Source organism: Puccinia triticina, chromosome 7A (genome assembly GCF_026914185.1).
Source record: "Puccinia triticina chromosome 7A, complete sequence".
In the NCBI taxonomy this organism is placed as follows: Eukaryota; Fungi; Basidiomycota; class Pucciniomycetes; order Pucciniales; family Pucciniaceae; genus Puccinia; species Puccinia triticina.
Window position 1 is genome coordinate 1,728,675 of NC_070564.1, and position 25,260 is coordinate 1,753,934.

Consider the following 25,260-nt stretch of genomic DNA (forward strand, 5'->3'; position numbering starts at 1 on the left):
ACAAAGGGAAAACAACTGATATTATGGAACGAGGTATACATGTCATGCAAGAAGATTCTGCTGGAGCGAGGACTATTTTGAATCGCTTCCGACCATCGGCCGCCCTTCTCAACCCAACCTGGGAAATGGATGAAGTTTCTTCACCAGACAAACTTGGTATTTCACTTGAGAACTACTTTGGTCCACTCGGAAATGATAACGTTGACGACCTCACTCACAATGAAAATAGCACTTAAAAATATTAAGAAGTACTTTAATTTCTTTTCTTTTTGTCTGCACTCAAACCAAATATGTATGTACATGTTTTTGTTTTCAAATTTATTTCTATTGATTCAAAGTAAAGAAGGATCAATTGATCCATTACCAGCTGTACTTGTCAAAGGCTCAGGACCAGGAGCATTGACCCTAGCATTCTTGTGTTCCATTGCAGCTATAGCCTGAAATTGACGTAAGACAACCTTATCATTGGCCCACTTAATCCTTTTCTTCTCACTTTCAATCAATTTCGCCTTCTTTGCGGTACGTTTACGCCCGGCGTTGGCTTGCACTCTTGCGGCTGTCTTGGTTTTCTTCAGTGCAGCGGCTTCTTGGGTGGCTATTCTGGCTTCATTTTTTCGATTCTCTTCGTTCTCAATTTCCATTTGCAGTCGGCTTGCATTCATGTTCAGTTCAGCGTCCAATTCTTCCTGTCGACGTGAGATACAGCTGTACTCCACGGCGGGGGTACTTCCTGCCCCGCCCGTTTGTGGAACCGACAAGAGGAGGGTAATCCGTGGAGCCGACGAGGATCGGCTCGGTAACCCCTTGGTAAGCTCGTCAGTTCCACGAAACGCTATTTTTCCACGTGGAACCAATGGGCTTCACACTTTTCCCCGCCGGTTCCACGATGTGCCTTCCTGGCATGCGTGGAGACCACGTCAGCTCGTTGCTCACGTCGGTTCCACGGCATTTTTTTTTTTTTTTACTTCCAGCCAAGACCACCTCAGGCTGGTCCTGAGGTTTTGAAAGTCCGACAAAACTCGATTTTGAAGAGAGGAAAAAAAAACTTGAAAAAAAAACTTAAGAAAAAAACCTGTTGCAAACACGATCGCAAACCATCGTTTAGGGGGTTGATATCGTGTAAAAAAGCGGGATACAGGAATGTGAAATGGCTGCGTAATTGTGTAGCACTCCCTCTCACCCAGGCTCCCTGTGCTTGGTGTGGGTTCGAGTCCCAATTGTGACAATTTTTGTCGGGCTCCTCCCGCTATATTTTTCAGCCCCGCCTACGTGGCCACGTGGATTCCACGGGTACACATCTGTAAGTATCCGTGTAATCCTCGGGGCCATCACGAGGTGCCCCCGTGATCCACTTGGTGGAGGTCACGTGAACGTGTGGACCAGCAGCCGCTGGTCCGACCTTGCGCAGGGGCACTACGGGGAATCCACGAGGATTCCTCGAGATATCCTCGTGGAAGGACTCCCCGGGTGTCATCAGCTGATCGGAAGACCTCGATACAGCAAAAGCGAAATAGCTTGCGGTCCGGCAGGCCCAATTTTGGAATCTCAGCCACTGCCCTTCAAGCCTGTATAGGTCCTGTATGTCAAGCTGCATACAGGAATATCATTGGAAGAAAAATGCTATTTCCTTCATTATCAACATTGGGGTATTGAGGGTTGCACCATTGGAATCCTGGTGCAATTTTACCCTCATCGGCCGCTACGACAAGACTATCTGCCCCACCCAACAGTTGGCCCGACACGCAAATCAAGCTCAAACAGTCACCCGGAGGCAATGTGACATCCTGTACAGCTCCGCTGTACAGGTGTGTGGCTGAAATGCAGCAGGCAATTTTTGGCCTCCTGCACCCGCAAGCTTTTTTGCTTTTGCTGTATGTTCAAACAACATTGGGAATTGGCCGTCAAACATTTCACCACCGATCAACTCGTCGATGTTGTCCAAAGTAAGTTTCTTGATATTCTTTGCGATCATGCGCGCATGTTTGATGGTGAAGTAGATGTCTGCTGAATATGGTCCATAGTCATTCATTCCAGCATCAAAGAATTCGTTAAAGTACTGAACCAAGTTCTGTGCAAAGGTCTCAAGAATCTGGTGCAATGGTTTTTTGCCAGATTCTTCAACCCAGTCCACTCGATCATTGAGCACATGTTTTGCTTGACTAATTGGATGCAACTCGGCTATGTCTTCTGGTGAGTCCGATATAAACAAATCAAAGTTATCGATGTTCTCTCTTTTCAGGTTGCTGATCACCCATTTACTGCTTTCGGGTTCACAGTTGGAACAGATGCATTTGCCAAACTTCTCGACTTGACGTGCAGCTTCTTTCTTGTAGTTCAGATCGTCAAAGGACAAAGGAACATATCCCATTCTACAGTACAAATTCAAGTAAGTGTTCAATCCATCTAATTTAGTTTGGAACTCAACATACAAATTATCAAGCAAATAGGCAACCTGCAGGCAAACAGGTGTAATCGCTAATGCGTCCATCCTATCATCGTCGTTTTGGAACTCGACGTTGGTGAAATCACTGACAGAGTTCTTTCCGTTCTTGCGATGGGCCTCAACAAGCATTATTGCAAGGCCCTTTTTACCATCTCTCCCGCAGCGTCCCAGCATTTGACATATAGACGCTGGGTCTCCTCGGCCGATATGGATGACAGATCGAACTCTCTTCCAGTTTTGGCCCAAGCCAAGCGCCATCGTCGAAGATACTACAGGAAAGACTCCTTTTGTGAAGTCGCCGGTGACATCGGCTTTATCCAAATCGCCAGTAACAGAGTGGTAGCGGCGAGAAAAGGTGCTGGAAGCATCACCCTCTTGATTTGACTCACGCGCGCAGTTGAGGACGTGCAGGACTTGTCCGGTAAGGTTTCTTGTAGTAGTGTTAAGATTTCAGCTCAAAGTGTTGAAGCGATGGAGACGAGGGGTGGTGAAAGAGGAGCTGGTGGTGGGGGACACAGGTGTGTCAGGTTGTTTAAGGCTCAGACTCGATGATTTTCATTACTCATCTGAGGAGCGGACACGTAACACACAACTAGAGAGCCCCCTGCACAAGATCCAGAGGGGGCCTAACAGCATGTCACAACACAACAACAAAAACTGAACATGTAACAGGCTAGTAACAGGAACTGGAACTGGGGACAGGAACTGGGGACAGGAACTGGGGACAGGAAACTTTACTGGGGACTGGATACTTTACTGGGGACTGGTTAATTTACTGGGGACTGGGGAATGGGGACTGGATACTTTACTGGGGACTGGTTAATTTACTGGGGACTGGGGACCGGGGACTGGAGACAGAATACTTTACTGGGAACTGGGCACTGGAAACTTTACTGGGGGATGTGAGCGGACAGAGAGACAGATATTCTAACAAGTAGAATATATCAAAGTTGGCATTATTTTACTATCGGGTGTTTGTTCTTGGGTACTGTACAGACCAGCCAGGTCCTCGGAAGACGCAAGGGAATATTCCATGTTGATCCGCAACATGCGAATCTCAGGTCGGGTGAGTTCGGCTCGGACAAATCCAACCATTTTCTCGGTGAGCTTGAGCGATTCAAGAATCTTTTTGATTGCAATAGGGCGACAAGTGGCGGACATCATAAGCAGCGGAGTTCCATTGGTTGCCATCAGCCTACCACCCAGACCACCGTATCCTGGCCGAAAGCATCCGCACTCCATATGTTTTAAATGGGATGCAAGCCCTTTTGATTCGCCACTGGCAACAAGGCCCCACACATACACCATATGCGCTTCATCCACAACAACCAAGGACAGGCGGCTTTGAAATTTTGGATTGAAATATATGTCACGGAAGATTTCACTATTAAGAAAGGCTTCTGGGCTCTGTCAGCGGGAAAGTCAATTGGGGTCAGTATCGATTCCTCTGGAGTCCTCTCCTTTGCCTCTTTAGATTCCTTGGAATGTGAATTTTGCACAGAGATGGATATCTTACCAGGTACACAAATTCAAACTCCCCGGCAACAATTTTTTTAGCCACTTTTGCATTCAAGACATTGCTTGTCAGGTTGATCGCTGTGATATGTCTACCATCTACGCCAACTGATTTTTTTTCTTCAACCTGTCCAGATGATGAACAAAAGCAATCAATGTAAAATAGGGTCATGAACCAAGGACACTGTATTTGTCAGAAATGCAAACCTGATTGTCTCCAAGTGAATCCAAAGGATTCAAGACCAGAACGATGGACTTTTGATAGGGCTGGAATAGATTATGATACATATCAGCTATGCGAGTCTTTCCAAAACCGGTGCCCGCAAGAACAAAGGTGTGCCAGTCATGGACTAAGGCAGCTACAGCGTCGACTTGTTCATCCTTGGCCTCATCTCCGTAGAGCTTTCTGGACTCGAATCGAATATGCTGTTTGAGGTCTTCATGGCTGAGCTTCAGGTTACTTTGGGGCAACGTGATTCTTTTCCTTGAAGCATCTTTCACTTTCAAACCGGCCAACTCATCAGGAAGAGATTCTCCATCATTAAGAGCATTGATATCAGCAGCGAACGGAGGCTCCGGCGAATTCTGGGTGGAAACTGAATTTTCCTGGTGGCTCGGAATCGGATCTCTCTGATTGGGAATGGGACGTTCCGCATTGCCACCATTTAGCTCGCCGTCGTGAACAGCAGGTCCCCTGTTGACGTTTGTGCTTGATTCCTCGGGTTCAGGGTCCATTTTTAAGATTCTAACGAGGCTGATGGTGATCTTTGATGACCAAGAATACACCTCTTTACTATCCAAGGGCTCTGACCAACGACTGTATTTGCATTTTAAACAGTCAAGTCGTTGTGTTATACATTATGATGGCATACATGATCGTGATTTGCTTATTAATTAAAAATAGAAGGACTGAAAAAAACTGTAAGAAGCGGGGCCAGCTAACTTTTAGAACTGGTAACTCGGGATGGAAACCAAGGGTTTTCAAAAATCATTATTATAATAATGAGCAATGGGAAAAAACACTACATAACACAAAAACAAAGACGAGAAGCAGGCCTTCATTGTCTGGTAAGGAAATTAGGTGGATGTCATCAAGGAAGCGGCTACAGGAGGAAGAAGACGAAATATACAGTTTTCCCGCAAAATCGGGAAACTCATCACGCGGGAATCCCGACTTAAGAGCATCCTTACCGGTCGAGCTATGTTGGCGCGAGTTTTGACTCGCAGCTGTTGCAAACTAAGTTAGTGACAGCGATTCAGCCGTATCGGTTTGGCTTGCGCGGGGTGAAGCTGAGTGGTGGGCGCGGGAAATGGCAGTTAGCTTCGAGCTAACCGTCACTAAATGTAGTGACGGTTAGCTGAAATTCAAGCTTCTCACTAATTTAGCTTGGGCTTAGCTACACCCGGTGTGGTTGAGATTGGTGGCTAAACTACAGTGACCCCGCCATGTAAGCATTCACGATGTAAGCATAATCACAATGTAAGCATAGCATAAATGTAGATTTCCCGCGACCATTCTCTTGGTTTTGCTGGGATTTTACCTCGATAAGAAGCATACCGCAATGTAAGCATAGGATTTTTGTCCACCATCCTTATGCTTACATGGCGGGGTCACTGTAGCTAATTTCGAGCTAAACTAGTCACCGGTAAGGATGCTCTAAGGTATAGGCCTCCACTGGCGTGGACAGCTCCGCTGCTCGCTACCGCTCCCGCCCGGAGGCCTAGTTAAGCTCGCAGAATGCCAGGTATGCTGATGAATGACTCACTGTGCACATCTTTTAAACCACATAGAATCAATTTTTTTTTTATAATTTTTTTACTTATAATCATTCATGTCAGATCTCATACTATCATTCCTCAATCTTCAAATTTTTTTGAGAAAATTATTGCATTTTTTGTTTTTTTTTGTTTAATTTTTTTAAATTACACAACTTTGATTTTTGTGTTTATTTTTTCATATTTGTGTTTTGAAGAATATTTTGAACCATCTCACCAATACTAGTGGCTTGAAGTTGGTTGGTTGAGTTTCTATGGTCCAAAAATGGTGTGGCGGATACAATTGTCTACCCACTGTACTTGCTTTCTGGCTCCAGAGGGCATCTGAATATTAACATAAGCATATTACATGTGGAAATACAACAAGAAACGAGCCTGAGGATCAACGGGGACAAGGAGCAATCAGAGTAGGAGGGCCCAAAGCTTGCATACACAATTGAGAAAGCGATAAAAATTAACATGTCATTTGCTTAAGCAGGTTGGAATCGACTGTAGTAACTTTTACTTTGAGCTTCCATCAATTCGGGTGTTCCTTCCGGTAGGTCAGCCTGCCACCGGCCTAATGAGAAGGAAATTCTCAGATATCGGTCCAATTTCTCATGATAGATGGATATATCTGTCTGGTTGGCTATGAAGTGTCAGGGAGAGATCGATAATTACTTACCTGGTGAGCCAGAATACAGCGACATTGAAGCGACCACTGTTCCAGGAGGGATGATGGTATTATCCGCGATTTTAACACAGTCCTTGATGATCGAGAATCGACCCTGAATGTATATGAATTTAATGAGTCTATCGCACAGCTGGCGATGATAGAAGAAGTGAAAAAGTTGCATTACGATCACACAGTTTTTTCCAATTTCAACCAAGTTTCCGATGCTAGCTGCTTCGATTATAGTGTCAGCGCCGATGTGGACATGGTCACCGATCTTCATTGGATAATAAGAAAATACGCTGCGGAACAGAAGAAAACTTCAACTTCTTTTCTTTTTTTTGATGAAGAGAGCAAGAAAGGGAGTGGAGAGAGAGAGAGATGTGCGCACCCCTTGTATGTTTTGTAAGGAGGTCTGATGACCGAGCGTTCGCTCAGCAAACAAAACTTTCCGATACCGATTACGACTGAGTTGCCAACCCCAGCTCTGCGAAGGTCGCCCCTGATGATGACGAGGTGTTGGATGATAGTTTTGCCACCGAGGATGATGTTTTGAGATCCGGAGATGAGGGCCTTTCTTGAGACTTTGTTTCCGGTATCCTGCAATGAGGGAATGCCATTCTCTTAGTAGACGTACGACATTAACAGAGCAGAAAGACTGACTGTCTCGATAAAGGTCGACTTGTCGTAATGGGTGATGCTTGGTCCACTCATCATCCGAGTCTTGTCTGAGTTGACCCTCGCCGCTCGCGGGTGGAGGGTGGTGGCAGTCTCCGATTCACAGCAAAACTGGCGCACAAGATGCGTTCTCCCGGTCAACCCCTCTTGACCGTCACACCCATCCACCTCGCCATCCTCACCCTCTTGACCATCCTCGCCGATCTTCAGAAAACCAACAAGAACCAACCCGAACAGGAGCTGCTGCTGATTATCTCGACAGAGTTGATATTCGAGGTGAGAGCATTCAGAGAACCATTGTCAAGGAGAACGTCAACTGAGGACCGCACTGCAATCAACCAGAACCAGCAGCTTGAGTCGATCGCAGAGTTCTATCAGCTCATTCGGGCCAAGGCGAAACATATCGATAGACTCCGATTGCACCAACTTCTCTCATCAATCAACCAGGCCATCAGCATCACCTTCTCGGTCGATGGGCTCTATCGATTCCTTAACCGTAAGCTTTCTGTGTACCGATCCGTCTCAGCCGCGTCTCATTATGCTTGATGTTTTATGCAGGGCTTCAAGCTCTCACCTCACCGCCTGCTTCGGAAGTGAGCCGCTCTCTGTTCGTTTCTGTCAGGGAGGAAATAATGTCTAAATATTTTTTCAATTTCCCCAGGCAGAGCTAGAGATCCAGCCAGACTCTCCGGTGGGACTATACGTCCGGCGATGCAGGCTGTACATCTCCAAATTAGAATTCGATCAATTATCGGACCTGGCCAGCCAGCTCAAATCGTTCTGCACAACTACACGAGCTCATTCAGACTATTTTCAATCCCGGGCCGCTCAGCCTATTACCACCCCATCACCAGGCCATAGTTTTCTTCACTCTGACCGGATCGATCACGCGCCCTTCTCCACTTTTGATCATCCACGCGATGTTGATGGAAAGGAAGTTGATCCGATTGTACAGGCCTACTTAGAGTCAGCCTTCTACGCGTTCCGCCCCATTTCCACGCGTAATTGACTCTTGCTCGAGCATTCATCCAGCTTCACAGATTCGTATGCCCCCGATTATAACAAAAGCTCCATTGGACTCCGGAAGTTTTACGATATCAGATCATCCGTCTCAGGTACTTTGTGCCAGCAGACAAGTGCGAAAATGTAGGCCCATTTTACACAAATATGATCCTTGGTGGTCGGCTTGATTCACGATTCACACATTGTCCACTTTGAAAACTCTCTTACGATATGCAGGTCGCACCTGTCCGGCTCAAACCATCAGCAAGCCTTACTCTCATTAGCAAAGTTCTATTTCTCCTTTGAGGCCTATCCGACCGCAATGGATGTTAGTTAATTATTCCATTCACAATCTTTCCTACCAGTGCCATTGAATTGAATTGACATGTTACTGTAATTTTAGGCTCTGGAGGAAGCAACAAGGTTGGCCCGGCTGGCGGGAGATCGGACGATTATCGATCAATGTACCTGGTAAGTTGCCCACCAGATACGTTTCACATCTCTAAAGAATCCCTCCGCGTCTCATTGTGATTTTTGTCCTGAATCCGGCACAGTCTTCGACGAAGGATCATGTACTTTTCCGGTTTGGAAAGCGAGGATGGTGGCGTCGAGATAGATCAAGTGCCACTTGCCGGGCCGATTCAAGCACAAGCTTGCCTCCAGTCTCTTAGAAACCTGGGAAATTCTGATCAGAAGGACAGATCAAAGGGCAAGGCCAATGCTTCTGCTAGTGCCAATGAATGGCTTTACTGGGATTCGAATGAGGAAATCTTCTCCGTGTTTAAATCTTTATCCAAAGTTGGTCCAACTTTTTGACCTCATATTTTCTGGTTAATTCCAAGCGGCAATATAGAAGTCTTGATAATTTCTGGCCATTGTTGGTACAAACACCCCAATCGAACTTGAAGGCGGAACCTATGAACCACTTACATGCAAGGTTGTTTCGCGCTAGTCGGATGAGGATAACCAATCCGGAAGGTAGAACAAAAATCTTTCCCACTTCGATCCTAATCCATTGGAAATCCCCACTGATACTCATGCTGTGTCGTCTTTCATCTCCTGGATTTAATGTACTCAGGCGGGGCGGAAGAATCAGCACCCACGCGTTCTTCTTTCGACCGGGTTTCTTGGTTTGCAATACAAGCAAGGCTTTGGGATTTACAAGGTGCTGCCATCTCCTCGCATGCCGATCGTACAAGAAATGAACTGACTTGCTTTGAGTGTGCTCGATCCGCAGGACAAGCTGGTTTATGTGAAATTTATGAAGATTTAGCTTTGGACGTCGAAGAATCCGAGAATAATCAATTTTGGATTGAAGATAGAATCAAATTGATCTCAAAGTCTGATGTGCATTGTCACCGAGCTCTGAGAGTGAGCTGACGCCCCTATCTTGATTCTCCTTGCTACTGCCCTCGCATTCTGCCTCGGCTCACAGTCTCTGAATTTCTTGTAGTTGGCTAGGAACGGGAAATTTTATGAGGCTCTATTGGATCTTTACAATGTCATTAAAGATAATAGATCCGATTTTCAGTCGTTCAGGTTCATTCATGAGACTATTTTCCAAATCTTTACAGTAAAAGCCAAGCATGAGTCCGTCTCCCTTCCTCCTGTCTCCCTCTGAGATTTCATTGCTCTTCTGGAGAAAGTTGTTGAGCAAATGGACTCACCCAAAAATTGTCTGAATCAAACTAGTGACGACGAGCAGGCTTTGAGGAGTGTTCGCATGCTTCACCAAGTTCCTCCTCATCAATCGGTTTTCTTCCCACCAACCCTCGGCTTGGATTCGTCGCCTTCGGTCCATAAACAAATCGAAGATTTATTTGATCAGGCTGAACATTTGATGGTAGGCTCTTATCACGATGGACATCGCGTACGAATTCGTTGATTTGACTCTTCTTCAATATAGAAATGCGGAATCCATCATGCCGCTCTATGTCCCATCGTCTCCGCTATTAGTCATGCGGATAGAATGAATCTGAAGCTCGAGCAAACCAAAGGGATCATCTTATGGTCTGAAGTCATCTTGCATCTTCAACAGCAGCCAACAGCCACATCTCAACCACATCAACCCAAGAGCGATGATACAAGAGAACCACTGACCACGAGCTGGATATTCAACAAAATCACCGGCCATCATCTCTTCGATCTTCCTGGATTGCAATCTAATCCTATCCTTGCTGCAAATCTACTATTGGTCGTGGTTCGATGTAAAATGCTCACTTTATTTTCCATTGACAACCTACATCACCCTGATCAAGTTTACGAAATATTTGATTTATTTGGCTGGATTGATAAACGTACGTTTCGATGCGAAATTGGCTCTAAAGAGCTTCTGCCTTGGAGAATGTAACTGAGCTTAGATCTTGCAATTCTTTTCAGTATACCGAAAAACAGATAATGTCGAAGGAATCAAGAGAGTAATCGGCTATCAATTAATCGTGATTGAAGAAGTGCGGAGGATGATCCAAAGCTCGTCTTTCCGGGGAGAGTTCACTCCAAACTTTGAGGGAATCTTGACTCAGCTCGGGCAAGATTTAAGGAATGACTGGAAGGATCTTTGCTCTGATGACCAGCGGCAAGAGAGCGACACCGGCAACCAGAGCAAAAAGAAGAAGAAGGAATGGGATGCAGGAAATGATGAGGTTGATGATGGGATTGGATCGTTGGATTCTTTGCTTGCACGAGTCAATGTTCTTTTCGCTCGGGCATCTGTCAATCGGTTCCTCTAGTGCTCTCTCTTCTGAAATCGTCTACATGTATATTGTAATTTGAATAAAGAGGAGAACATCATCTTGGGAACCAACACTCTGAAGGCCCACCAACAACCACCCCACTCTAGAGTGCGTCACTTATCCCACCATCAACTGAAGAATACCTCAAAATAAGCTGGAAACCCAAAAAAGTGGGAAGTATCTAGGAAATTTAAGATTTCAAAAAGTGTGCAAAACTCCTTCTCCTGCGCTTTGGAATTTGGGAACGCATGACACCGTCAACATTTCCATGTTGCTTGTTGCTATGCTCTGTCTTCTCATGTTGGGGGGCCGCAGCCACTGTGCCAAGGGACTGTAATGGCGCAGCAATGGCCACGCACCACACTGCGGGCATTTCGATGTCGCTGCGGTCCGCAGCGACATCTGACGATTCAGTGGGGATTCGAACCCCGCGCGGCAAGTATTGCAGCGACACTTGGCCGGCTGTCCATCAGCCGGCCACCGGGGTATGTACACACAACGCACCTCTCGATGGCCGGCACAACGACCGGTCACCGAGAGGAGTACGCACTCCTCTCGATGGCTGGCCCGAGGACCGGCCATCAGGAGGAGTCCTTGTGCCGGCCGTTGAGAGTTGTCCAGACTCCTCTCGATGACCAGCATAACGACTGGTCATTGGGAGGAGGAGTCCACACTCCTCTCGATGACCAGCACAAGGACCGGTCATCGAGAGGAGGAATCCATACTCCTCTCAATGCCAACACAGGCCGGCTTCGAGAGGAGTACATGCACCTCGATGCCCGGTCTGTGCCGTCCATCGAGGGAAGTGTGTATGTACTCCTCCCGATGACCGGGCCTTGGGCCAGCCATCGAGAGGAGTGCGTACTCCTCTCGGTGACCGGTCGTTGTGCCGGCCATCGAGAGGTGTCTGTACTCCTCTTGACGCCGGTGTTTGCTGGCATCAAGAGGAGTGTGAACTCCTCCCGATGACCGGTCCATGAGCTGGTCACCAAGAGGAGTGAGAGGAGTGTGTAATCCTCTCGATGGCCGGCACAAGGACCGGTCATCGAGAGGTTATGTATGTATTGGTGGCCGGCTGTCCAAAGGCAAATCAGCCGGCCAGATGTCGCTGCAGCTGACGCTGCATTCTGATATGCAGCGTCATGATGTCGCTGCGGGCCGCAGGGACAACGAGATGCCCGCAGTGCCATGCGTTGTTAGGCTAGCGGTAAACTGGGGCCTTGCCATTAGAGAACTTGGCCTCGTCAGGGGTTCGACTCCCCTACAACGCATCGCTTTTTGTTCATTAAAGCTTTTTTGACAAAAAATGATGTACCAGAGGAATGTTATTTTCAGTCATTACACAGCTGCCAGGTTTTTACATAGTTTTGTCTCACCAAACCAATTACATAACCATCTTGTAGATATAATCTACATATTTACTTTGTAACAATGTTTTTCCTCTTGGGGGAGTCTTTCCATCTCATCTCGCTGTATCCTGATATCTCATCTCTTCAAGGAAAACCTATTTATGTATGTTGATTGATTAGCAATAATACACTGTAAGTGCCCTTAATGACCAAACCAGAAAGGATCAGTCTTTTAATCATTATTGTGTTATAGCTTGTTCTCAGATCACTGGAGATCACTGGACAGGTTATTTTCTAAATAAGGTGTGCGCCCAGAGGCTACATTCATAAACACATGCCACATTTAGATGTTTCTTCCTATTGAATTAGAGACAATTGAAAGTGCAGATATACCCGACTATTTAGAGCATTAATGGAGCAAAGGGTGTAATTAGCTTGGATTGCGGAATCAACAGATCGGCGAGGACAGGTGTGCCGCATGAGGAGCGCATGGATAAGTTACATTGGCTGTGAAGGCTTGGTTGGTTGGGACCAAAAAGCCTGCCAAACGAAAGGGAGCAAATCGGCCATGATAATGACAGTGAGAACATTTCACTTTTCCAACAAGGAACTACTTGATTGGGCAGAACACGTACCATTTTGATTGGTTGGTCGAGTTGGTTTGGATTTGGATTCTTGACCAATTTGATATTATCGATCGGATGGAAATGTTGAATCAAATACTGATAAGTTTCTGGCTTGATTGTTTTCGTTAGATTTTCTAGTTCTTCTTGGCCTTCCCGGTCGAGATTAGAATGTGATGGATCGATTCTTCCTTGGTTAATGTGATGTCGTCTGATCACCTCCTCGATCGTCCGCAAATCCAATCTTGTCTCATGTTTTCTCGCCGAATTCACGGCCGAGGGTGAAGACAAATCCTGTTCATTTGTTTGATCTGACGAATCCTTTCCTCGGTTCTCTAGGATCTTCAACATATTGTCTTTCTTTTTTTAGTGTCACATTTGTTTCGTTATTGGAGAAAGAGAGACAAAACATTGCCTGTCAACTCGTGGGGTGCATTGACAGTGAAGAGTCGAATATTAAGAGCTGACAGTCAAATAAACTTACTGGATGGAAAATCGTTGATAGCTTGGGTACTTGGACCGGACCTAATTTGTTCAGCATCTGACCGAGATGGGGATCAAAGCCATCTTGCTTGATTTCTAACCAGAGGAGATACATATCACTATCAGGAGGTGACAAAACCTTCCGCATATCTGTATCCATCTGTGGACGCGAAGCAAGAAAAGCGAAAGAAACTTGCCATTGGTCTTTGTGAAGCTCACTCCACTAGTGCCCGCTTTCGTAGGTGGCGGCTTCACATTCTTCTGAGCCAGGGCAGTTGCGGTTGATCTGGATAGCTTCGACGAGTTGAGGCCCATGTGGGATTGTACGGCGCCAGGTGAGATGGTGGTTGTCCCCAGCTATGACCCCGCCGAGTTGCCCGAATGTTCATGTGACTAGTTTCACCCTGCCTCACCCAAAATTGTGTATGTTACCCCCACCAACGCACACTCAATCATTGGAAGGTTTTGCTCAGAGTCAACAGGTATCAAAAGAGCACCAAAGTCAAATAGTGCACACTGAATGCTTGGTTACCTCAACCTTAGAACACAAGTCCGACTCATACTTTTCAAAGCCTCTGCACCTTCACAGAAATAACATCCCGCAACATTCCCTCCGGTCAGAAAAAATGCAGCTCGGCAAAGCAACAGTCAACCTTCCCGCGCCCCGGACGAGCCCGCTCGGCGGCTCCTCCAAGCTGACGCTTGCCACACCCTCCGGCTCAAATGGTCGCTCCAAGCTCTTCTCACCTGGCAGTAGCTAGTCCCGATGTCCTCCATACACCCCCCGGATCCTTGAGCAGGAAGAGCTTCGTATGACGCGGTTGAGCAAGGTCTAGCCGGGTCGGTGCTGATGGATGACGACCAAGGGTCGAGATGTGACAACACAAAGTTCCGTCCCTCAAGTTGGCGCTAACTCAACACAAGTCCCCCACTTCGGAGGGCCCTAGCTTAACTAAGCCTATCAAACGGAGGGTCCGGGGGACCCCTCCCGGAGGGCTCTCCGTAGGAGAGGCTTATGCATAATGTCTGAAAGCTGGCAGACAAGGGAAGGATTTTCAACCCTAAAACACAAAAACAGAATTTAAAAACAAACAACGCATGTACAGAGAAAGCTGAGTAGACAGTTCTCTCAGCAGTACTGATGCGCACCCTTGCCCAAGTTTTTGAGGCATAAACTCCAAAACTGATTGAAGGAACCTGTTTTGAAGGTCAAAGAAATCCTGAAGGATATTCTGAAGATCCAATTTTGGATTTTCTGATAATATGCACAATTGAATATCCTATCTGCAACAATTGAGTGGCTACAGGTGTAGGATCTGCACATATCTGCAGGCTTGTGAATCCAATATCTACAAGGCATGATGGTTGTAATTCCTTGGTTTACATTTCTTTGCGTTTTTGTATTTTTAAAAGATTAGTACAAGGAAAATGGTTGGGATTGAGGAGATGAGACCAGCACCATTTGAAAGCTGAGGTTCTGAAGTATATTTTGGCTCTAGGACAGGTCCGCAGGAGCTGAGGGGGAAGCTGGGTGATGCTAAGTATTTTTCCTCCAGCCATTCATGATTTCTTTCTCAGCCAAAGTTTTGACTTTGTGCACAAGTCCCTCCCTGTGGGAGGGGCCGCTTCGCGGCCAGCCTCAGCAAGCCTCCCACCAGGGGGGACTTGTGTCAAGTTAGGGAGGGCCCAGGTACAGCCAGGACTGGTGCGAAGTGCGACCTCTGTCTCCTACAGAGAGTCCCTCTGGGACGCGCGGGTGCCCCCCCTCTTCGTTTGAGAGGCTTATTTATCAACTTAGGCTAGAGGTTGGCGGGGGTGCTGCTTGCTGGGAAAAAGGAATGAGAGGCTGTGATACAGCGTACCTTGACTGCCCGCACCCAAAGGGATTCAGGGAAGGTGTGTCTCTGCTTCACCACCTGGCTCTACATCACATGTGTAGTACACCATTGAGTGTAGTTGTTGTCCACGGTGAGCCAAACCAGAAGGATTGTGATGCTTCTAGGTTGTCCATTGATGCCATTGGTGTCTCAGGGAAATTCACAAAGCAATGAAGGCATTTTTGGATCTGGAGCGTGTGAAAATAGTTGCACCACTAGACAGCCGGTGGGGTGCACTTGCGGTTTGGTAAAAGGTACAAGAAAGGTTTTTCCGTTTGGGACCCTGGAGGGATGGACAAAACATGATGAAACATCTATTAGATCCGGGAGGCATGCTTCTGGGTTTGAATGGAGGAAATTCTCCCATTTTGGGGGTCTCAATGTAGAACCTCCAGGAAATTGTTTTTGTCAGTGTTTACATTTTTCCTGGAAGTTGGACCTGGAACACTTCCTGGATCAATTTTGAATCCCCCTATTTTGTGGTTGGTGTAAAGCCAAATTGCTTTACATCAAAACAGGTCTTTGTGCTGCCCATTTTTAGGGGGTCTCCAGAGTCCTCTTCAGCCATCATAAGAATACAGCATGTGCATTCTTCCATTTCCTTGGACTTCTCTCTGGCCCCACCTGTGCATTCTGTCCGGCCAGCCCAATTTTTTTCTACGTTGCTCCGCACTCGGCACAACTCCTATTAGAGCCGTGCTTTTTTGTGGGGGCGAATGTCAGCCCTTGGCTAGTCCCGACAGCGCCAAGGCTAACACTGCGCGCGCCACAGAAGAACTGTGCGCGCATAGTGCCGCTTCAGGCACCACACGAGCCAAAGGCGACAAGTGCGCGCGCTAGCGCGCTGAGTAGAGATTCAACAACGTGTGAATACCTGCCCTTGGGTGTCATACCCGGCAGAGTAACACTCATGAGTTGTCAAGCTCAAGTGAGCACAATCCACGCGTGGATGTTGGTTCAGGACATAGTAACGACACAAAGTCCAAAGTGTTGCCTCCATGTTGGCTATAAAAGACCTGGGGCCTCCGCCCCACAAAAGGTCCGCTAGAATTTATTATTAGATTACAACACCTGCCTACCTTGTTTGATACAAATGACTGGGGCTTTTTTATCTATAGTTATCTCATATTCCTTCATACTCTTAAGACTTCCTCACCTCCCCCTCCGCCGTCGCCTCCGCCTCCAACTCCCTTTTCCGCCTTCACCGCCGCCGTTCCCATCTTCCTTTTCTCCCTGGTTCTTTCTGCTCGCTAACTTACTAGGTAAGCTAGAGCTTCTCTTCTGTGAACCTTCTTAGGTTTGGGTATGACTTAGCTCTACCAGCCCCTCCACCAGAGGCGCGGCTTTCTCCTCCCGCCTCGCGGTCGAGTCGAGCGTGTTTTCCTCTTTAGGAACTCACATCTTGTTCTTTTCTATTCAGGGCGTCGCCACTCTAGAGACGCGCCCTGACAGAACTGGTAACTTCTTGGTCCCATCAGCATTGCATATCAGAGCTAGAGTCATCCGAGTTTTATTTGCTTTCACACTGTGGCTTTTGCTGAATGATAATCCTGTATCAGGAGGCATTCTAAGGAAACATACAACTTGAGAATGTACCATTTGGAAGAAAGGAAAGGAGAACAAACATACGAATAAAAAATCCCTGTTTCATCCATGTTAAAGATATCCTTCAAAGGATAATCTTTGGTTATTTTGTTTAGCCTTTCCACCTCCGACTCAACAATGGTAATATCAGCGCATGCAGCTTCACCGTGTTTTTGATAACTCTTCAGTTGATGTTGTCTTTTGAAAGATTCTAGCCAGCCAGCGCTTAGCTTCAGCCAGTCTTTGCTTGGTATTCCAGAGAGGCGAGCAAAATCACACCATTTTGCTTTGATGACATCTCCAGTTATTGTCATGTTGCAATGGATTGCTTGAGTCATCCATTCAGCAAGTGAGGCTTTGACTTTCCAATAAGAAATCTGTTGTACTTTCTTGGTGGACGGGTGGGCGCTCTGAGAATCTTTAAGTCGAATATTTTCTTCAGATTTCAGCCATTTTGAGAGAAGCAGCTGTTTGATGTTGAGAGCTGGATAGACATTTTTAAAATTTTCCACCGTCTTTGACTGGTTCTTTCTGTTCTTATGGTACCAGTCAAGCACCTCAACCTTCTGCAAATAGGTTGCAACATTGACTTTAGTTTGTGAATCAGCTGGTTTCAAAGACTCGGCAGCTTTCCTCTTGTTTGATTTCTTTCCTTCTTTCTCTTTTTCCTTTGGATTATCAGCCTTTTTGTTCATATATTTTTTTCTGCCATCGTTCAACGCTTTTTTTTTTTTGGTCCATCTTGTTTTCCGCTCAAACTTGATGCATTCTCCTGCTTGGGTGATGGACTGAATTCACAAATCTTTCTCAGCGTGTACGCTTCTTCAGAAACAAGCTTCAAAGTGGATCCGCAGGATAAGGCCATGAGCCGCACAATCAATTGCTCAGCATCAACCAGATTACCATCACCATCAAGCCACTCTTCTTCTTTATTGGTAAGAGCCTGAACTTGGTTGATCTTTGATAAAAGTTTGCTTTGGATTGATTTATATTCAACTTTCATCTTCTTGTAATGTTCTTCAAGGATGTGGATCTCGATATCTTCACTTTCAACTGTTGCATCGTCCATGCTGGGCCGTTCAGGAGTGAGATGAAGATGAGCGCTGTTCGCAACATTTGTGATATAGACTGTTTCATTATCCCTTAGAAGCTTGAAGAAAGCAGTGTTCAGCTCTTTGATTGATAGCATGGGGTTCTGGCTTGGTGGAAAGAGATGTTTCGGTGAGTTGGTGATAGTTTTCAAAAAATCCAGATTTGAAAAACAAGTAATCTTTGTGCCTCAGAGCCTTCTTGGCAACAATTGGACTACTTGATCTGAAATTCTCATGGGAAAAGTATGCCTTTAAAGAGGCGGGGTTGCCCTTGGTAGGTATTCCCTATGACGTTATGCGGTATGTACTAAAATTTGGCCCGCCCCGAAGTGGGGAGACACCCGTGGCTATGCCCTTAAGCAGGTTATGCCCCTAGGCAGGTATGCCCTTACACGGTTTTGACTGTAATAGGGGCTGCAGTCTGACAGTTGACAGATGAAATCATGCAGGTGTCAAGATAGCCAAAACCCCTCATGCAGCTTGCAGATGACATCATTGGACAGGCCAGGCCAGCTAAAACATCTCACCTCCTATTTCTCACTAGCTAAATTTCCTCATGTGACATCATGACCTCATGTGACCTGTCAACCACCAGCCAAAATACCTCATTGTAGCCTTCAGGGCAGCTAAAAACCCTCATTCTCTGTTCCCCTGGAGCTAAAATGTCTCACTCTTCTATTTAAGGAGGCTTTCCTCCCCCCAGTCGTAATTTCTCTCAGCAAACTACTTGCACTCAGCTTACCCCATAAAAGTACAACACTTGCTCAGTCTACAGTATTATCCCCCACTATATTGTGGTTTTACCCCTTATTACATAACAATTACATACATATCACAACTCTATTACATCAATGTCTCATCATTAACCCCTCTGTCAGGGTGTTCCACAACCCCCTTTGTGGCAACACACAAACCATATCAACTTACGGCTCACTCAGCACCAGTTACATCAACCGTATCCCCTAAGCCACTTGTTTGATGTAGGCTATCTTTTGATACACCTCTACTATCACTACATAAACCTTCCAATCATAGATTGGGGGGCTTGTTTTAGTTTCTAGTGACCCAGGAAAGGCAGAGGTTCCCTCATTCATCCCTTTCTGCACTCAGCAAACGGTTCTCAGGAATACTGCCCCCTAGCCTGACTAAGCCTCTCAAACTGAGGGGGGCACCCCCCGTGTTGAAACTCGAGCGCGCTCTGCGGCGCATGCGGCGCATCTCTCAAAATCAAGCGCCTCATGCGCAAATCTAAGCTGTCCTCAAATATCATCAATACAACCCTATTCAATCTTAACTTGTTCCGTCCTCATTTCCCACGGTTGTGGATCATCGATCTCCAAACGAAAATCTTCCTTCCACTTCGATCAACCTTCAACTCCACTCAGATCTAGTCTCAACTTCGTCAACTCTTCCCATCAACATCGTTGAATCTTCCGCTCGCCCCGCGAAGCCTTAACTTGGACAGCCGTATTGGCTTCCACCTTGGTGAGAAATGCACCATCACATTTCTGATCTTTTGTCGACCCGGCTCCTCAAATTATCAAATACTAACTTCCTTTCTTGTTTCCAGTTTTCTTATCCTAGATCCAGTTTTGTTCTCCATTCATTTCCCATCACAGATTGTTACCTATATCTCTTAGGGTTTGTTTTGACTCCTTTCAACTCTCTTCAATTTCTACATTGACTAACAATCTTATCATCCTCTCACAGTTAAATTCTACACTCTTATTGCCGTCCTCATATAGTTGTCCTCTTTTATATATATTTACTATTGTCTCAGGGTTGGTTTCTCTTCTTCCTTTTATTCTATCTTATCCATGTTTTTATTGTGTTCTTACCTTTTCTTCTCAGTTCTGGTTTTGGTTTATTAGAAATAAAAAGTCAGGTTCTTTACGATTAACAGTCGAACTTACGGGATCGATTTATGTCCTCCGACGCAAAAGAATCGGTCAAACCTCTAACCTTGACTTCAAATATCACACCTCCCAAAAACCAGATACCTGCTGAAATGTCCTCGGTCAATTGAATGGACAAAGTGACGCCCTCTGTCTTGAAAACCGTTATTGAGGGAATCCCGCTACTCTCCTTGGACAACTATACTTTTTGGAGGATTTGTGTCATCAATTTTCTGGACCTAGTCAAACTCAAGAAGGCCCTCACTACCGATGAAGACACGTTGAATCCTGAAGAAAACGATTTCTTGAAGGCGATAATTGTGGCTAAACTTGAATCCACTGTCCAAGCTAATGTTGTTGACACCTCAAACGAAGACAGTGCAAAGAAGACTTGGGAGTCTATAATCAAATTTTTTGCTTTCACTTAAACATTGAATAAAGCTCATGTTTTCCAATCTTTTCTTTGAGCTCCTTACTCTTCGGACAACATCCCCGGCTTTATCACATCTATGAAGATTTATCAATCTAAATTAATTCAAGTCGGCTGGGACTTCTCCAATGATGCCATAGGTCATATGGTCCTAAACAAGTTTCCTAACGATATGATGGACATTGTGAATCAGATCACGCATTCGGACAAGGAACCAACTCTTGATGTGGTCATCAATCACCTTTGCATCCATCAAAACAATCTCGAATCTCAAGATTTGTCAAACACCGGTAGTCGTTCCAATCCAATTACTCTCTTCACTAACGAGTCCAAGAAATGTCAAAAAAACTTTCACAACATGGCCTCTGATCACGCAAAAGAAAACTGCTGGTACCTGTACCCAAAAAAGCATACCGAATACTTCGAGAAGAAAGCCGCTGCTGCAGCCTCAAAATCGGAATCATCCTGACTTAACTAAGCCTCCCGGGACTGGGGGTGTGGAGCACCCCAATGCAAAGCATCTCCCATTCCCAATGGGATGCTTATGAGTTATCGGCTTTTTTCCGCGTGAGAGCTTCAGGAGATTTGTGGCTTTTGGCCAACTTTTTGAATCAAATTTACATTACACAGCGCGCACGCATTGTGAGTCAGCGAGCTGAAGTACACGGGATAGCTGAGCATCTCAGCTTCAATGTAGTGTCACTTTTGTGATATCTACACTTGAAGGAGAGTGTTGCCCTTGCTCAGCAGTCAAGGTGGATGGATGATGGAGTTCTGTATTTAAATTGAGTCCAAATGGATCTTCTCGGAATTTGCATACACACTTCTGGCCGAACACAAAAAAATCACAAACTTCAAAGGGGGATGGAAGGAGTTTGTGAAGGGGGAAAAAGTGGTGATTGACACCAAAAGAAAGAGAAAAATCAGGCCGTTAATCTGGCACCACAGGCAATAGGAATACACAAGGAGAAGACCCCTGAAAGGGGAGCGGGAAAAAACTCCCACCAAAACACTGAAAGCTCTCAAGCCAAATTCTTGGCTTTACCAAGTCCCTCCTTCGGAGGTCGCGCTTTGCGCGAGGGCGCTTTGCGCCAGCCCAGGCTGTACCAGGGCCCTCTGAAGCGAGGGACTTGTGATAAGTCAGGAATCATCGGTCAGTTCCTTTCACTCGTCAATATCAAGCTCTTCAAATCAATTTATTCTTGACTCCGTTTCATCCGCTCACATGATTTCTGATTCAAATCTGTTTCACACTCTAGAACTCAAAGAACTAGGATGTGTTCAAACTAGCTCCTCACACGATCGACTAGAAATAAAAGGGATTGGATTGGTCCGACTCAAGAATCAATACGGTGAAATTGTTCTCAACCAAGTGCTCTATATTCACCACAACCTCCTGTATACGCCCTACTATGTAGGGACCGTGAGGTCCCGCGGGAGCCTATGTAGTAGCCACCGGCATGCCTCAACAAATCTCGCGCGAGGGTGCCACACTCTCCCCCCATTTACATACACTTTACAAGTACTTCGCACTTCACAACCCACACAGGCCTTTCCCGTGCCCGCTAATCCGTGTAACCTTTGTGGGCGTAATCCGGTCCGTCCGGTCCAAGCCCCCGGCACTCACCCTCTCATCTCGGTGGCTCAACTCCTACTTCAAAAACTACGCAAAAAAAACCTTTGATCCTCTTCTGGCTAACAAATTATTTAGGCGCCTCTCAATTTCAAATCAATTCTTGCCCAATGAATTGCTCCACTTCCGTCCTTTGGATTTGGTCACAAACCCAGGTAAGTCCATTCCACAATTTTCTTTTAGCTTTGCCCCCCCCCCTCCTCCCTAATTATTTCAGCTGTGCAGCTGGTCTGTGACACCCTTTGGAGTTAACTTGCTTCACTCTTTGCTTTATGAGGAGATCATTAGCTAACTCCCTTTGATTTACATTCTTAAATTCTGCTTTACAAATTCTACCATCAAAACTTTGCGGCATCAAGACTACGTTTCTCACAGTTTCTTCCTGCAATTAAATCGACTATGCCTGCTGCAACTAAGAAGACCCCCATGGCTCGGAAATACGCTCCTGCTAGGAAGTCTGCCGCTGCTGAACAGTCCGCCTCCGCGCCCCAAAACCGCTTTCCCCCCGGCTCTCTTGATTGCTCTCTGTCAGACTATCGTGATCCTCTTCCCTCAGCTGACGATCATGCGGCTTTGCTACAACTTGGGGGCTCTGCTCCAGCAATATCTAATCTGGAGAATGCGGCTGAGAACACCTCCACCAATACTACCCAATCTCCGACAAATGGCAACCAGCAAATATCCACATCTCAGCCTGGACCTCTCAACGACTTGAACAATCCCCCTCAAAAAAGACGCAAGAGGGCCTTACAGCCTGATGTCAAATCCGGTCCATTGCCCCAGTCCTTCGACGAAATGATGAAAAAGTCTGTACTGGAGCTTGCAAAAGAAGCCCAGGAAAACTCAAAGGGAGCTATGTCCAAGGAGGATCAGCAATTCTTTCTTGATTACCATACTGAACAACGTCAGATGTTGATCATCAAGGCTATTGAACGCGGGGTCTCTATGCCCATGGTTGATGGCTTCCTGTAAGTATCCATTTTGATTTCCTGATCATCCTGTTTGAGGCATGTGAAATGGTACAAAATTATATATTTTTTATGACTGTTTAGTGGTAAGCGAATTGCACTCAAAGGACCCAATTGTTGGAATGAGTTCTTCAAAACCAAAGAGGTGCGAGAGGTACGGAAGCCAAGAGACGACACCAATTGCGCCAATTCAGATTTTTTTTTGGACTGATCCTCCGAAATCCTCACACGCTACCTACATAACCTCCACAAAACATCAACACAACAACCAAGTGACCTCCCCCCCTTGCACGATTCCCTGTTGCGATGTAAAATCTGTTCAGATATTTGTTGGTTACCTACACCAACCAGGCTGTTCTACACGTGCAACGCCCTTACTACTTGTACAATATCAAACAAACAATAGTTTCATCTGATCCCATGCCTCGGTTGAGTGAAATAATCATAATTTCTCATATCTGCCATAGTTGCAGTGTAAAATTTCTAATTTTGAGACTTGACTCAGCTTTCCTGTGAAATGTTACTTGAAAATCTTAGTCTACTTGATCGGTAAGTTCAGAAATAGCAAGTTGACCACAGAGTGAAAAGAATCAAACCAGAACCAAAACTGTTTAAAAAGTAGAGCAAATCTGTCTATGAAATTGCTCAACCAACAATCAGAAATAAGCTTGAGACACTAGTTAACCAGCTATCTTATATCACTACTATTCTCTATCACCTTTGTGTCAACTTTTATTAATCAATCATGCCGTCTGATTCTTGTGCAAGGTGTAGCCGTGAAACTGAATCTCTTCTGCTTGGCTGGTGTACTCTCTGCTTAGAAGAAGTGGGGGTTGATCAATCTGCCATCGAATCATCCCTGAATAATCCACCAGTCAATAGATGTACTCATCCTCCCACCAAAAGTGCTCCCAGCTTATCCTTCCCTCAGACAACAACGAATTACCCATTTCCTTTCCAAAAAAAACCTGCCACTCGTACCCCAAACAGCTCAGTCCTACGTTCACATATCCCAGCTTCAGTTATATGGTCTCAAACCCCTGCCCCAGTCATGCGATCTCATACTCCAGCCTCTGAAGAATATTTTCAGAATGCAGTCAGGGTCAAACAAAAAAAGCCAGTCGTCAATCCTTATCCCAAGAAAAAGCCGACCCAATCATCCTTCAAAACTAGTTCCCTTGCCGCAGTGGATTCCGAACGCCTGATTGACTGTGGATTTGTTCTATACATAAATAACAAACTCCAACGCAATACCGGGATTCTGAATGTGAAGCAAAAAGTTGACATTAACAACCCAAACCTCTTTCAACATATTCTGGACGCCCTCTGGGAATTATTCCTTGACAAACTTCATTCCAAGTCTCTAATTGATCAGCTACCTGAAAATTCTGAAGACTTTGTCAGTCTTTTGCAAGGAAAAAGTCGCCTTACCACCCAAGAAGCTCTAGTCTACATCATTAAGAAATCAAACGATAGAAAGCCTGTTCAAATTGACATTGTATACCAACACTGATTCAGTCCTGAATCCTCTGAATACAAAAATACGTCTTCCGATGAGAACACGAACTTAACCAAGCCAACAACTCGATCTTCGCAAAAAAATACGATCTCAAAATCTGCAACCAAGCCCAAGCTGTCAACTTCGTCTTCCAGAAAAAATACCGCCTCACGCTCTCCAGCAAAATCCCAGACTTGATCAAAGTCCAACATTAACAAGTACCTTGATATCGATTCCTCCAACAATGATATTTCTTCTGATGAAAATGTGATTTTCAAAAGGCCATCAACTCATTCTCCAGTCAAAAAAATTAGCGACTCTGAGCAGGTTACAGTTGGGGGGCAATGGGCTGCTGGTGGTCTTGCAAGTAAGTTCTGTTTTTTGGACTGATTTTGTAATTCTAATTGTAATTACTGATTGTAATAATCACCTTTTGGATTCTCGTAGATACAATGCCACGCAGTGGAACTAAGGGTCTTTCTACCCAGTTACGAGTTCTTGGTTGTGGAAATCACCAGCTCATTGACATCGATACTGACGGATGGATTAATGCTCATTGCTTTGTATTCAAGACTTTTGCTGCCACTGAAAGTGGAACGCTCAAGGCCGAAGTTCAACCTCTCACATTGAAAGTCTATAGTGATACAATCGTTGGTTCCGGAAGTATGCGACGTGCATTAAAAGCTGAAGTAAAAACAATGGAAAATGGCTCTGAATGTATCAAAGAATATGTTGCGAAGATACGATACAAGGAGGATTTCCCAAACCTTACCAGCCACGCAACCAATGCACTCATGTACGAAGCAACTGGACTCCTCCTAACCCGATTCAAGGCCATCGTTTTGGAAAGTTCTTGTATTCTTCCTGCTTATAAAAAAATGGCAAAGAATTTGCAGGTTAGTGTTTTGCTTTGTTCCTATACCCCATATATAAAACTTACATCTTTTTATTTTCAGATTGTTAGGCATGCTGTTGTGGCAACGGGTGACTACAATTTTCCACATTGTGTTTACTTTTTGGAGGCAGCGCTA

General features: G+C 45.5%; 4 protein-coding genes across 4 annotated transcripts; 2 read left to right on the plus strand and 2 right to left on the minus strand.

Moving 5' to 3' along the window:
* Positions 1-6,204: 6,204 nt before the first annotated feature.
* On the minus strand, positions 6,205-7,103 carry PtA15_7A204 (uncharacterized protein; the record flags this gene model as incomplete). Its single annotated transcript, XM_053170787.1, has 5 exons — positions 6,205-6,293; positions 6,399-6,501; positions 6,574-6,688; positions 6,778-6,986; positions 7,050-7,103. 5 exons carry the CDS (start codon positions 7,101-7,103, stop codon positions 6,205-6,207), a joined length of 570 nt encoding a protein of 189 aa, XP_053022033.1.
* An 84-nt stretch (positions 7,104-7,187) lies between these two features.
* On the plus strand, positions 7,188-10,795 carry PtA15_7A205 (uncharacterized protein; the record flags this gene model as incomplete). The annotated part of the gene is made up of 15 exons (XM_053170788.1): positions 7,188-7,340; positions 7,407-7,560; positions 7,623-7,657; positions 7,726-8,030; positions 8,097-8,210; positions 8,304-8,394; positions 8,470-8,537; positions 8,621-8,864; positions 8,975-9,044; positions 9,145-9,231; positions 9,304-9,437; positions 9,520-9,656; positions 9,759-9,909; positions 9,973-10,363; positions 10,446-10,795. 15 exons carry the CDS (start codon positions 7,188-7,190, stop codon positions 10,793-10,795), a joined length of 2,484 nt encoding a protein of 827 aa, XP_053022034.1.
* A 1,850-nt stretch (positions 10,796-12,645) lies between these two features.
* PtA15_7A206 (uncharacterized protein) lies at positions 12,646-13,568 on the minus strand (the record flags this gene model as incomplete). Its single annotated transcript, XM_053170789.1, has 4 exons — positions 12,646-12,687; positions 12,783-13,130; positions 13,255-13,349; positions 13,451-13,568. The coding sequence occupies 4 exons, from the start codon at positions 13,566-13,568 to the stop codon at positions 12,646-12,648; spliced, it is 603 nt and encodes a 200-aa protein (XP_053022035.1).
* Positions 13,569-22,162: 8,594 nt separating this feature from the next.
* Positions 22,163-24,444, plus strand: PtA15_7A207 (uncharacterized protein; the record flags this gene model as incomplete). Its single annotated transcript, XM_053170790.1, has 2 exons — positions 22,163-22,532; positions 24,290-24,444. The coding sequence occupies 2 exons, from the start codon at positions 22,163-22,165 to the stop codon at positions 24,442-24,444; spliced, it is 525 nt and encodes a 174-aa protein (XP_053022036.1).
* Between the last annotated feature and the right edge of the window lie 816 nt (positions 24,445-25,260).